Here is a 15,062-nt window from a genome sequence, read left to right on the forward strand (position 1 = left end):
TTTCTGTCCTGTGGAATTTCTGCTGAAAAATCAGATGATAACCTTATGGGGCTTCCCTTGTATGTTATTTGTTGTTTTTTTTCCCTTGTTGTTTTAAATATTTTCTCTTTGTCTTTAATTTTTGTCAGTTTGATTAGTATGTGTCTCCTTGTGTTCCTCGTTGGGTTTATCCTCTGTGCTTCCTGGACTTGGGTGACTGTTTCCTTTCCCATTTTAGGGAAGTTTTCAGCTATAATCCCTTCAAATATTTTCTCAGGCCCTTTCTCTGTCTCTCCTTCTGGAACCCCTATAATGCAAATGTTGGTGGACTTAATGTTGTCCCAGAGGTCTCTTAAACTGTCCTCATTTCTTTTCATTCTTTTTTCTTTAATCTGTTCTGTGTCAGTGATTTCCACCATTCTGTCTTCCAGCTCACTTATCCATTTTTCTGCCTTATTTATTTTGCTATTGATTCCTTCTAATGTATTTTTCATTTGAGTTAAGGTATTGTTCATCTGTTTGTTTGTTCTTTACATTTTCTGGCTCTTTGTTAAACATTTCTTGTGTCCTCTTGATCTGTGCCTCCATTTTTTTTCCAATCTAGGATCATCTTTACCTCATTACTCTGACTTTTTTTTCAGGTAGATTACCTGTCGCCGCTTCACTTAGTTGTTCTACTGGGGTATTATTTTGTTCCTTCGTCTGGGTTTGTGTATTTTTGTTGATAGAAAATTAAACTGAAATTTAAAAGCTGTAAGATTAAAAAGGGGGAAAGGTGTATAAAATATTTTTCTCTTATCTCACAGATTTGTTGTGAATATCAAATATGAAAGTTTTGTCTTAAGTGAAAGTAGATCATACATTTTAAAGTTATACCAAGTGAATAATTTATGGCCCAGAAAAGAATAAGCTCCTAGAAAATACTCTCCATTTTTATAGTTGAAAAAACTGAAGTATATTGAAAATACCAAGTCCAAAAGTATTCATAGTGTTTTCTGTTTTTTACTGGACCTTTAAGAGATCTGAGTCATGAAAAATTTCAAATGTGCTTGCTTTCTATCTCCAGATTTGGTCTTAGTCTTTTCTGATAAGAAAACTGTAACACAAGGTGGTAGGTTTAAGTGATCTTTTCAGATGAAGAAACTGAATCCTTGAATGAACTTCTTTGTGGAATGTGTCTTTATATAACTTGCTTATTTATAACTGTTAGTTTTGGGTTTTGTTTCACATAAAATGACAAAACTAAACTTTTAAAATATTTAAAAAGAAATGTATTTTTTTCTATTCTAAAGTAGGTAAATATTTATTTCATTGGTTCTAGCCAAATGAAATAGTTTTTAAAAGTACAGGCAGACCTTGGTTGAAAACAGCCCTGTCCCTTATTAGATTTGTGACCTTGAACAAGTCAGTTAACCTCATTGATATTCAGTTTCTTTTTCTATAGAGATAGCAGTACTTCACCAAGCTGTTATAAGAATTAAAATAAGATGATAGTTTTATACTTGGCACAGAGTGTGGCACATGGGGTGCAGTCAGTTAATGGTAGGTGCTGCTTCTCCTGTTTGGTTTGGCAGCAGGTTAGATCACAGAACCAGAGTGGATTTAGAGAGAAGGCTCATTGCCCTGACCATGTTATTCTGCCAGTATTTTACTAGATTGACTGCTTAAGCTGTGATCATTTGTATAAATTATACAAATATATATAATTGTGTAAAACCCCCCGACATTTTTAAAATTAAGCCAGTGACCATAGGAAGGATAAGCCAGGTGGGTGGGGAAGGACAACAAAGGGTTGGCTGTGGTTTTTCTGTTGTAATTTATCACAATTTATTTTGACTTAAGAAGTAATAAGTTTTGGGGTTTTTTGCAGGTGACTTTTTCAAAGAAACCTTTGCATAAATAAGGTTTTTTTTAATACAAAATTTAACTTGTATGTGTGAATAGGTTCTGATAATATATGTATTTTTAATCTTAGGGTACAGCTTGTATGTATTTCAAGCGCTTTTATCTTAATAACTCAGTAATGGAATATCACCCCCGGATAATAATGTGAGTATAAGTCTAATTTATTGATTTTCACTTAAGAAGACTTTTATACTATTTGAGCATGTGTGTGTGAAAAAATGACTTCCTAGTAAAGGGTAATTTAGACTTGCATTCTATTCTGAACTTAAGATCCCTCCTGATACTCATTAATATACCTGTATAATTCTTCCTTCCCTGTAATACTGATGGCATCTCTATTGGCACTTGTCCAAATTCAAATTCTGTTTTTCTTAAACTGGCTTCCATAATATCCCTTTCTGTTAGCTGAACCTGTCTTCGCCCTTTTGCTCTGACTGAGAATCGTTTACGGTAACTCCTCTTCCTGTACATCCCGTCAGTTTACAAGTCCTATAGTTCCACAGTCATTTCACTTGAACAAAGGTCTGTTGTGTTTCTGCCCTCTGCTAAGCACTGTGCTTATCATTAAAAATAAGGATGAAGTTAGTATGAGACTCATCAAAGAACTTGCTGTCAATTGTGCTGTCCCTGTATATTTTCTCTTTTTCATTTCCATTTCTACCAGTCTAGGTCAGGCCCTTGTTACTTCCAGTCTTGATTTTTGTGGTAATCTTATTACTAATTTCTCACTCTGAAATTTATGTAGTAGCCATGAGAGTTTCATAGGTTTGTTCCTGAGGTAATAATCCCTTATTTAAATGTCCTTGGAGACTTCTACTGATGGCTTTCCATAATGTTTCTGTAACATACCTTTCTTCTCAGGCCCATATGTACATATGTGTGTACTATTTTTTTTTCTCTTCCATCTATATTTCATGATGCTGAGTACCCTTATTCTTCAGTTATTTTGTTTTTCCAGATATTTAGGCTGAACTATATAAAACTGGCATTAAGTTACTAATGACTGAATGCTGTGGCACTGTTATACAGTTCAACCTAATTTTTATAGTCTCTGTATAGATAAAAAGTTTAAACAGGAAACTCTCTCTTTTTTTAAATCAATTTCCTTAGATGTCTAGTATAGTCATTTGTGAATATTAGGCAATTTTAGAACATATTTTAGAAATATTTTGGTATTTCTCGAAGTATATACATATACCTCCCCTTATTTTTTCCTCTAGGCTCACTTGTGCATTTTTGGCCTGCAAAGTGGATGAATTCAATGTGTCTAGTCCACAGTTTGTTGGAAATCTACGGGAGAGTCCTCTTGGACAAGAGAAGGCACTCGAACAGATTTTGGAATATGAACTACTTCTTATACAGCAACTTAATTTCCACCTTATTGTCCACAATCCTTATAGACCCTTTGAGGGCTTTCTCATTGATTTAAAGGTATTCTTGCTGACTAAAGTAAACTGGTGGAGTGAACTCCTTTGCTATTGTTCTTTAACCAAAATAATCAAAATTTTATTATAACTAGTAATGATCCTAATTGTTACACAGTTAGGCTTGCTAAAATGTGTTTGGCCTGGACTTCTAGGGCAATAGTTCTCAAACTTCAGTGTGCATCAGAATCACATGGAGGACCTATTAACTGAGATTGTCAGACTGTAGTTCTTGAGCTTCTGATTTAGTAGATTTGCAAATACTGGTCGAGGGACCATAATGAGGACAATTGTAATGCTTTTAAAGACTTAAGATAACTCTTCTAACTCAAGTATACTGTCTTGGATCTTCATACATACAGAATTCTTAATTTTAAACTACAAGATTGCTAACTGACTTCTATTTTTAGAAATTTTACAAAATTTTAATTTTAAACTAGAAGATTGCTAAGTGACTTCTATTTTTAGGGCGTTGTGAACTGAAGTCAATATGTGGGCATCAAAAATAACAGTAAATAAATGTTTTGTCAGAACATTGACAAAAGCAACTTGTTTTGGCCCTGAGGAAGGACTTGGATAGTGTGAGTTAAGTGAACAGAAGTCAAAAACTGGTTCATTTATCTTGAGTGGCCAAATTTGGGTGCCTTCTATATGTCAAACATGGTGCTTGAGGATGTAGTCAAGAACAAGACAGGAATAGCCTCCACTTTATAGGCCTTACAGTCTAATGGGAAAGACAATCATATATTCAGTGTGCTAAGTGTTAACAGAAGGGGAAATACAGGGTACTTTAGAAGGAGATAGCAGATTGAGAGGAAGGGGAGACAGTTCTGAGAAAGTGTAATTTGAAGTAAAATTCAGAGCAAGAGTAGGGATTGGGTGGTAGAAGAGCATCCCATTCAGAGAGACTTTTCTGGTCAAAGGCCCAGACTTAACAAACCATGGTGTACTAAAGAACCTAAATAGAACTTAGAGGTAAATGGGGAGGACTGCCACGGAGTGCTGCCTGAGTGGAAGGCAGAGTATAGACTGTGGAGGTAATGTTACAGATTTTGAATAGAGCAATGGGATGCCAGTGAAAGGGTCAAGTCTGAAGAGTGGCGTGATTAGGTTTGCAGCTATAAAAAACATGTTGGCAAACTCATGCATCAGCCTGCGTCAGATGTTTATTGCACACCTGTATGTGTCAGGCATAACGTGGAGAATGGATTCGAATGGATGAAGGGATACCAGTTGGGATGCTGTTATAGTAGTTCAGGCAGAAAGATAGTGGTTGGTTTGACTCATGAAGTGGTAGTGGGTACAGAGAGAGCTTCTTGGGCTTTAGAATCAGTAGAGCTTGAGGAATGATTGCGTACAGAGAGCAAGGACAGTGGAAGAACCCCCAGGTTTCTGGCCTGAGCATATTGGTGGATGGTAGTACACTTATACAGGAAACTTGTGCAGGAGAGATTTATTGATGGTGGTGGGGTAGGGATTTGATGAATTTGGTTTGGGACATGATGAATTTCCATTGCTTGCAAGACATTCAGGTTGGTAGATATTTGTGTCTGGAGGCCAGAGAAGTTGGCTAGGCTGGAGGTGTAGATTTGGGCATCACTGCCACCCCAGGAAGATTTAAAGTGGATTGGCCATAAGGACCGTTTAAAGGGTAGCTAGAGAAAAGTAAGAAGCTAGTAAGAAGACTGAAGAATATCCAGAGAGGTAGGACTTCTGGAGAAGTGAAGGGAAGTAGAATACTTTTAGCATATAATCAGGGGAGGCTCTCCAGTCCTGCTCAGAATTCAGGCAAAGTAAAAGTTGACATTTGCTAGATTTAGTGCCAGAAAGGTGACTTGTGATCTTGGTGAAATTAGTCTTCTTGGAGTGTGAAGGAAAAAAGATTGGAGCTGGTTGGGGAATAAATAGGTGAGAAAACAAGTGTATATAACTTGGATTAAACAGCTTGTCTTTGAAGTGGAAAAAGAAGATGGGATGATTGAGAAGATGGGGGAACTGCTAGAAGTAGAAGAAAGGAACAATTTTTTGTTGTGTTTTGTTTTGCATGAGAAACTGATTTAGAAAGCTAGTAGAGAAAGCTTAATGGAACATGTGTAGCTCAAGTTTTCCTTTGGAGTGTGGTAGAAGGGCCTGGCATGGGATTCTGAAGCAAGGTAGAAGAACTGGCTGTTTCTCTTAACGGAGGGAAAGAGGAAAGCATGGGTGAGGATAACGTTATGTTTGGGGATTTGGCCATAGCAGGAAATGAAGTGTCTTTGTTATCAACAGAGATCATTTTCTGAGAGCAGTGGAGTTTCTGAGAATTATTATCAAAGACACTGAGTCAAGTAGAAAGTGTTTAACATAATCACTGAAAAATGGGAGAATACATTTTCTATGGAATATTTTAGCTAGGCAGTGTTGAGAGCCTTGTTGAGGTCAGTGAACTTGAATTTATAGTAATATTACCAGACCTGCTGGTTGTATTGTTTTCTCTAGCAGCACCCAGAAATCTGGGTAGAGTTGCAAAGCAGGTTGGTTGAATTCGACCACTATTGAAGTTTTGCTGGAAATATGTTGGCAGCATACTGGGGCAGGGAATTGAAGAGGGAAATGAGAACCAGTGGACCCTGGTGAGTAGGAGCAAGTATAGGGATAAGGAACCAGAGGTCCTGAGGAGGAAGTCAAAGAACAGCTGTGAAGTAATTGAGCAAATGTACGTACTGGGAGAGGGAACGCTGTGGTCAGAGTAGAATGTTGGATTTGTCATATCAGAGGTCAGGCATTTTGGGATGACAAGACCTGTGTGTGATTGTACAGTTGACTGGCTATTTTGTTTCAGAGTATAGAAAAGATTTCTTACTGCTTTGGGACTTGAATGTAGATATCTGAAATATATCTGGGGTTTAGGATTTAGGGTTCATCTTAAAAGGTAAGAATGGTTAGAAAATAGGGGATCATCAGTATTTCTTGGGCATATACTAAAAATAATTCTGTAATCAAACAAAGATTCATTTCCCAAAAGTAAACTTTTAGTAGAAGGAATTTCAAATCAAAATGAGGTGGTGCTTTGGTTTCTAAATGAGATCTTACAGGAGTTACTAAAAGTATCCTGTGTTAAGCACTTTCTGGTTTATAGGAATAGTTTTGTACTGTTATTACTCCATTAAACCCTCAGAAGTGATAACATTTGCAAACTTTCTTTCTAGACTCGCTATCCCATGTTGGAGAATCCAGAGATCTTGAGGAAAACAGCTGATGACTTTCTTAATAGAGTTGCACTGACGGATGCTCACCTTTTATACACACCTTCCCAGATTGCTCTGACTGCCATTTTATCTAGTGCATCCAGAGCAGGAATTACTATGGAAAGGTATTGTTTTGTGTTTTAACTTAGATTAGACTCAGTCCCTCAGTTTATTCCTTCCTGGAGTCCCAAGTTTGTAAGTAAGGTTCACTTTGTAACGTTAGTCCTTCATATCTCCTGTGGTTGAGGGTTGTTGAGGGCAACTGAGGGAAGAAATGGAATCACCTTTTAAGGAAATATTTAAAAATTCAGTAAAATATTTTTGAGCTAAGAGGATCCATTTATGACTGAAGTAGAATTAAATCAGGTGATCCTCAGAAGACTGATAACAGCTATCAATATATGGCAAATTTAGAAGTTTTGTGAACTGGTAAGCAGCATGAGTGCAACAAATACGTCTGCCTTGTTTTATCATTAATCTCCTGCTGTGGAGCATGTATGGAACATGGAATTCAGTAAAGATTTGTTGAATGAATAATACTTGAGGGAACGTCCAAATGAATTTTAGTGAGCTATAGATACTAATAGCTGATACATAAGTGCGCACTGAGAACCAGGCTCTGTGATAAGCACTTTACATGAATTAAATTCACTTGATTCTTACAATAATATCTTGTGTGAAGGTTAATTAGATATTTATTATATTCATTTATAACTAAAGCACAGGCTAGCAGTAAGTTAGACTTTAAAAATCTTTACATTTAATTTCTTTATAGCAATTTAATTTCTTTATACCTTCGAAGTTCTGCTTGATTCACTCCTAGAAATAGCTGAGGAGGAAAGATGATAAAACTCTCTAAATTTAAACTTTACTGCTTGTTTGTAATCCCTTGTCTGTAATTTCATAATCCATTGATACAGTGGCAGGAAACATGAACAGATGTGATTTAGTCTTTATTCAACTGAATGGGAATAGTTTTAGGTTTCTTAGCAGAAATATTAATGTTACTGATTACAAGATACTGCCCCAGAGATATCACTGAAGTATTTCGCATTTCATGGTATATACACCATGTTAAGTTTCTAAGACATGAATAATTCTGAATTTCAAAACAAATCCAAGATAAGGGATTGTGGGCTTGTATTTTGTTTAATTTATGGTATGCCTCTTCTGTATAAACACAGTTCACCAACTGTGTCTAAGTATATACATTTAATCCCAAAGTGATCTATACCTTCATTTACTAAGTTTAATTTATGGTATGCCTCTTCTGTATAGACACAGCTCACCAACTATATATAAGTATATACATTTAATCCCAAAGTGATCTATACCTTCATTTATTTACTAAGCAAACCTTTATGGAGGTTTTTTTTTTTACATTGCCTTCTATGTACCATGCACTGTACTATACTGTAGAAATATAAGAATGAACAAGCTATCCTTGTAGGAAGGGTGGCCATGCAAATTGATACCTATGGAGTTTGCGGGTATGGAGCTTCCATAGTGTAAGGGAAAAAGCCTCTTTTTCACAATTAGACAACCAGTTGTTTGCTTAATCTATTTAAGCATTGTATCTTATGCAGGTATATGCTAATTTTTCAGTGGTGAGATTTTTCTTATGTCAGTAGAGAGGGATGAAGGATCCTAAGGTCCAAATTAGAGTGTATTTCATCTTAGAAGTTTAGTTAGTTATAATTTCAGATAGGCAGGTGAAAGTGAAATTGTGGTACCTTGGGCTGATTGCAAATTGGATACACTTTTGTTGCATTCCCAGGGACTATAGACATTTGGGCATTTTTTTCCCTTGAGGAAATGCTTTCAAATCATTTTTAGCTTCTGACATCCTTTGCAACTTTTGAGATACATGGAAATTGCCTTTATATTTATTACTGATTTCAAAAGGGGGGAGTCCTTGTGCTGTTGTTATATTCTGAATGAGGCTTTAAGATTATTAGTCATAGAATGTTACATTGTTGTTGATTAGAGGTTTCTTCTTTTTCATTGGATTTAGAGCTTTATTTTTCATTTCCTAGTTTGACTTCTTAGGTAATGAAAAAAAAAAAACCAAAGATGTCAGAAGTGTGAGGAGTTTTAGGGAGAAAAGTGAAAGGAAAAAACTAATTGTTATTTTGAATGACTGATAACAAGAATTGTATTAGTTGTTAGGGGAGTTATTGATTTCCATATCTAAAATGAAACTCCCACAATAGACGATGAAGATGTAACAGCAAAGGTAGTTATCAAAACTTTGTAATGTAGTTTAAATGATTTTGATAGTTTAAAAGACATACAGCAACAAAATTTCTTAAAGAATCGTCTTTCTAATTTTTGTAATTTTATTTCACCCGAGAAAAATTAATAGTTTTTTTTACATTCATGTTTGAAAGATTACATTGCCTTGAGAATCTGTTCACTTGGGCTTTTATCAGTTATAGATCAAGTTCAAGTATATAAAACCTCAGTAACTAAAAATTTAAAAATAGAAATTACATTTTTACACTGTCATTAGTTCCAAGAAAACAGATAATTGGGCTTTATGTACATTTATGGAATAGTATTAACACCTTTGATCTGGACTTGATGCAAAAAAGATGTAATAGATTTGTAAAGCGTGGGGTGATGTTCTTATGGGTTTGAATACCTGTTTGTCCCAAGAAGAGCAATTATAGTTAACATGGACTTGATATTAAGGGGAGAGAGAATCCTTACTAGTGCCAGGTTTTAGCTCTGCTGCCACCTGACTTTATTCATAACTTCTCTGTCCCTGTGACTCAGATTCCTCACCTGTAAAGTGAGTGAGATTAGACTCATAGGGTCTAAATATTAAACACTTAGCATTAAAAGTATTGAGTATTGCTCCTGTTAGTTTCATATCATTTTCTCTCTGAATATATTATGGAAGTTAAATTAACTTGAACATTAAGCATTTTGAATCTAGTATAAATTGTAGTAAATCCTTAAGACTGTAAGAGATACAGATTATAGTTTAGTAGAGTTCAAAGTATTGTTATTTAACAGTTTTAAAGTAAATTTATTTAAAAACTAATCTTGATGATGAAATGAACATGGAGGAAAATAATTTATGATGTCATATTTTCTCAAGGTGCTATATGTGTTCAATAGATTTAAATTTCTTTTCTTTCTTTTCCAGTTATTTATCAGAAAGTCTGATGCTAAAAGAGAACAGAACTTGCTTGTCACAGTTACTAGATATAATGAAAAGTAAGTAAAACAGAACACTTTATAAAATACTCTTCTATCACAAAGCTACTTTCTAAGTAAATAACATCCTGGTATTTAACTTGAGATAACAGATTATTGTTTAGATTTACTTACATTGAACTGTTGTATCATGGAGGCATGAAGGATACATTGGTGAAGAACAAATAGAAGGTACATGAAAGAAAGTAGTTTTTACACAGAACTTTTTACGAAAGTGAAAATATAATCAGATTCAGAAAGGATTGAGATTCAAAACAGGGTCCTTTTAAAGTATACCCAGATATGATGAGCACTGAAAAAGATCTCAGGGAATTAAAGCCTAATTAAATTTGAAACTTCCATTTTGTAGGTAAATTAGCTTTAACTAGTTAATATGTGTCATTTGCTAGTTCTGCCAGTATTTTGAATTTGGCCCAATGAAACTGATTTCAGCCTCTTGGGCTTCAGAGCTGTGGGAGAATCCATTCTGTTGGTTTAATAAGCCTTACTAAGTTTGTGGTAATTTTTAATAGCAGCCTCAGGAAACTAACATAGCTCCTCACAACAAAGAATTATCCAGCCCCAACTAGTGTCGATGCTGAGAAACACTGTCTTAAGGGTTTTTTTTTTCTTCTTTCACTTTTTAAAAATATAGTTGGTTTACAGTGTTGTGTTAGTTTCAGGTGTACAGCAAAGTGATTCAGATTCTTTTCCATTATAGGTTATTACAAGATATTGAATATAGTTTCCTTAGCTGTACAGAAGGTACGTGTTGAGTCAGAACCTCCACTAAACTGGGTGGCTAGGTTAGCCAGTCCTTTCCATTTTCATACTTGCTCATGTCACACTGCATGCTCATGGCTACTAGACTGCTCGTTAGGGTTAAAAACAGTGTGTTTGTTTGTTTCCAAACCTTTTGTGCCAATTGTCCTTGTTAATAAAATTTATGGTTTAAATACTGAATAAACCAATAAAATATGAGATTGAATATCTTGATCTTGGATGAGAGGGAGTACTTCTTACATGTTTTATGTTTCTAAAGTCAACATGCTTCAGGGCATGGAAGTATCATTTCTTATTTCTTTGCTTGAAATTATCTTTGACGCCTTCCCTCTTTGAGAAAAATGGATTTGTGATTTACGAACCATAAGGTAGGTTTTCAGTTATACCACTAGAGGGTTCACTTCCAAAGCTAATTGCAGTTTGGCCATAGACATTTGGATCAGGGAATTTAGTAGGTAGAAGAGGTCTTAAAGGTAACTCACTGTGCTCATTTTATAGCTGACAGTTTTATTACTGATTTTGTCTCAGTACCTTTATTTTACTCCATTTGTTTTAGTACAAAATAAGAATAGCTCTTGATAAAACACTCAGAGCTTTAGCGATATTAAGGTATCTTATTCATCATTTTTCACACAAAGATACTGTCCTAAGGGTGTTAAGTCACTAGTATTAATTCAATTGCAAACACTGCTTTATTTGCATTATGAAATAAGTCACTCATTTGGAGCACGTGCCTGGCTAGTAATAAGCCCTGGATCTTTCATCATTTCCCTAATAAATCTTGAGATTTATGTTCTTTGGTTTATTGTAGTTGAATAACAAAATGGATCAGGGTAGAGGATGTTTCTGCGATTTTAAAGTCAGTGCTGTTACCCTAAAGAGGACATATTTGTTTTCTTGGTCATACTTCATTGTATAGGTTTTGTATTTTGTTAAAGCAAAGGATCACTGACATGTTTTTACTAAGCATCTTCCCTTCATTACATGTTATGTAATAATGGTTTTCTTTGTAAATAAGTAGTACACTCTTGGCCTGCCATCTGTAGGATAGAATCTTATGAATATGGTTGGTGGCAGGGAACTAAGCATGTTTACTAAATCATGTAGGGATTTTTTAAAAGCCTTATTAAAACTAAGCAAAAAGTGACCATGGTAGGATTTTAAAAAAATACTGACTAGTAGAGCATGCTTATCTTTAGGCCATACATGATGTGGGCTAAGCAGCAGACAGCTATAATAACTTAACTAGAAGTATGGTGTTCAATGGATTTTAATGTGGAACAGTATTACTCCTGGTAAGAATAATCACATTTCAAGAGTGTTTTTTGTTCCCAAAACTAGATGGGAAAACATCATTCAACTCCCTTATGAGAACAAGGCTTTTTATTATCTACTATAAATCCTTTTTTTATCTCCGCATAGGCATGAGGAACTTGGTAAAAAAATATGAACCACCCAGACCTGAAGAAGTCGCTGTTCTGAAACAGAAGTTGGAGAGATGTCACTCTGCTGAGCTTGCACTTAACATAATTACGTAAGTAGATGCGAGACTGTTAATTCAAGAATAGATATAATTGTTACTGTCTCCACCTAGTCCTTAAATTACTTAATTGGTAAATGTTTGCTCATGTGGGGAAAACTGACTTACCCATTAAATCAGATTTTTTTTATTGACTGGAGATTTCTAACAGGATTAAACATGAAATAATAAGTTACGAATTTGGCTTTCATAGTACATTCTGCTCCTGCTTTGACTAATGTGTTCTTTGGCTTGTGGGCCCTGTCCCGTTCTGTTACTTCTTGTGGGGTCCCGTGGGCAGAGTCTTCCTAGGGAATTCCTGCACCTCTTCTTGCCCTTTTAATCTTTCAGTTCTTTGTAGGTCTGGTATCTCCTCTGAAGAACAAGTATACTGTTCCACACTTATTTCTGTTAGCTAGGGTGGGGAAACTTGGCATATTTTCTCTCAGTGGTAACTTTATATTGAAGACAGAACCAGTAGGAAAATGTGCTGTTCGATCTCTTCCTGCAGCCATAAGAAACACTGTTAATGTGTCTCATTGATTTGTAGGCTGAATGTGGAAATCACCATTTTCAAGTTCTTAATGCTTTGCAGTTTGAAGGATCTACTTAACCCTTTTAGACATTTAAAACAATTGAGGATCTGGGCAGGTATAGGAATGGTAAAACTATTATTTTCTATTCTGTGGAATGCATTCTGTAAAATTTACTGGGGGTTAGCTCTGGCATCTGAACAGTAAGATGCATTTGAGATGTTTTTGATCTCTAATCGGGGATTGTATCCTATTGGATAATATATGAGAAGCCAGAACAGCATTCCAGGGTCTTCAAATCAGGTACACATGACTCAAATTCTTTAACTATAAAGCTGTAGTAGGAGGATATCCAAGGACTTATCAAGTGTGCAACATATGGGACTATATTATATTTGTAGCTGTAACTGTAAAACATGGCTTAGCATAGAACTTAAAATTGGTAAATTTCATTCCTGGGTTTCAGTGGTAACTAAGAGGAAGGAAGGAGTGATGGCAGAGAGGTAAAGAAAAATGTTGACTTTAATGAATGAAAGTATTAAAGCACTGATTTATAATCTTTTCACATTGATTTTGAAATGGGCTTAGACCAGGCGTTGGCAAACTATGGCCCATGGGCCAAATCTGGGCCACTGCTTGTTTATAGAAGTAGTTTTATTGGAACAGAGGTACACGCAGTAGTTTGCATTATTGTCTACTGCTGTTTTCACACTATAGCAGAAGAATTGGGTAGTTGTCACAGAAACTGCATAGCCTACGAGGCCTAAAATATTTACTCTCTGACCTTTTCAAAGAAAATTTTGTCAACTTCCGAATTAGACCATTGAACTATTAATCCTACCCTTCCACCTAGGTAATGGACCATAATCCAAAATTCCTAATTGCCAGAATTTACATCTTACTCCAGCTGACCATTTGCTTTGCACTGTGTCAAGCAGATCTTGCATATCTATGAGTACTTGAGGGGTGCTTCTCAAACTGTCTGTAAAGGACTGTTGGTTTTCTTTTTAACCCATTACAGACCTATACTTTTGTAAAATATAACCAATTACTTAGAAAAACAAAATAAAAAGACATAAAAAATAAGCTTAAATTTTATTAGAATCAACAGTCATAAATAAATCTATCAAATTGCTATGAAAGTTTCTAAACATACACTTAATTTCTGTACTTATCTCATTGCACACTGGAAATGGTTCAGGGACCAGCAGCATTGGTCCATGGACCCACTTGTAAGTACTACTTTAGGGTAAAATATCTTTCCTTGGTCTTTAAAATTCTTTTATCTTTTTCAATACTCAATAATATATTGTCATTATTAAAGCCAGTTAATACAGGTAAACCAAAGTTCTCCTTGACCAGAACCTAAATTCCAGTTTCAACTGAGAGGTAACTTATAGTTGGTGTCTTACCTTTGCCAAGCTTTTCTCTGTGTATGTGTATATGAAATAAGTATATGAAATTAAATAACAATAAATAATTGTTTTCATATAAATCGTATAACATTTAATAGTATCAATCTTTAACTTTTGCCAGTCTGGGTGAAAAAATAGTGTCATGTTGGTATTTTAATTTGCATTTCCCCTAATACTTTGAAGCATTGATATTTCTGTGTTTAACAATCATTTGTGTTTCTTCTGTATTGCATAATTATAACCCGTGCCCAACTTTCTGGTGTTATTTTCTTGTAGTTCTTTTTATATACCCATCTTTCTATATATATCATACAGCTATTTTCTTCTATTGTTTCTTTCACTTTGTTATTTAGGCACCTTGTCTTTTGCTTCACACTCTTACATCTGAACCTTTCTTACTCTAAATTAATCAATATTTTATTTTGCCTTTTGTTCAGCTGTAAAAGCAATTTACAATTGTTTGTGCCTGGTTTGAGGTAGAAATCTAGTAATACTAATTTTTGTTCAAATAAGTAACCTGTTGTACCAGCCATTTAAAAATATTTCATGATTTTCTCTAGGTATTTTAAATACTCATTACAGATTAAATCCCTATATATACTTGGTTGTTTTTTGCCTGTCTGCTCTGATCATTGATACTTGTAATTCTTTGCTGATACAGTCAGCCCTCCGTATGTGCAGATGCAGAGCACCAACTGTCCTGTTGCCATTTTATATAAAGGACTTGAGCATCCAAGGATTTTGGTATGCATGAGGGGTCCTGGAACCAATCCCCTTCAGATACCAAGGGACGACTACCACACTTTTAATTACTATAGTTTACATATATAGTGTGTGTTTTGATGTTAAGTGGGACGAGCTCCCCATGCTTTGTTCTCTTTCAGATTCTTTTGCTATTTTTGCAGCATCTTTCCCAGGTCAGAGTTTGACTTGATAAGCTCCATGAAAAATTATTTAGAATTTTAATTAGAATTGCATTGAATTCAAAGAGTAATTTGAAAGATATTGTCTTTCTGTCCATAATTTTTCACCTCTTTCCCTTTATCCAGGCTTTGTTCTTCAGTAGATGTATC

The 15,062-nt window shown here is 35.1% G+C and overlaps 1 protein-coding gene across 9 annotated transcripts in view; it reads left to right on the plus strand.

Annotated features, from left to right (window-relative positions):
- CCNH (cyclin H) overlaps positions 1–15,062 on the plus strand; it is a 338,048-nt gene that overhangs the window by 8,315 nt on the left and 314,671 nt on the right. For all 9 annotated transcript variants that reach the window (XR_014262459.1, XR_014262460.1, XR_014262461.1 and 6 more), the window contains exons 3-7: positions 1,955–2,028; positions 3,105–3,315; positions 6,497–6,660; positions 9,690–9,760; positions 11,945–12,056. Coding sequence is in view for 5 of the 9 variants with exons in the window: in XM_082458242.1 (XP_082314368.1) it covers positions 1,955–2,028; positions 3,105–3,315; positions 6,497–6,660; positions 9,690–9,760; positions 11,945–12,056 (632 nt within the window). In the remaining 4 variants the exon portion in view is untranslated. The remainder of the gene's footprint in view (positions 1–1,954; positions 2,029–3,104; positions 3,316–6,496; positions 6,661–9,689; positions 9,761–11,944; positions 12,057–15,062) is intronic.

Source organism: Balaenoptera physalus, assembly GCF_965194825.1.
Source record: "Balaenoptera physalus genome assembly, chromosome: 3".
Lineage (NCBI taxonomy): Eukaryota > Metazoa > Chordata > Mammalia > Artiodactyla > Balaenopteridae > Balaenoptera > Balaenoptera physalus.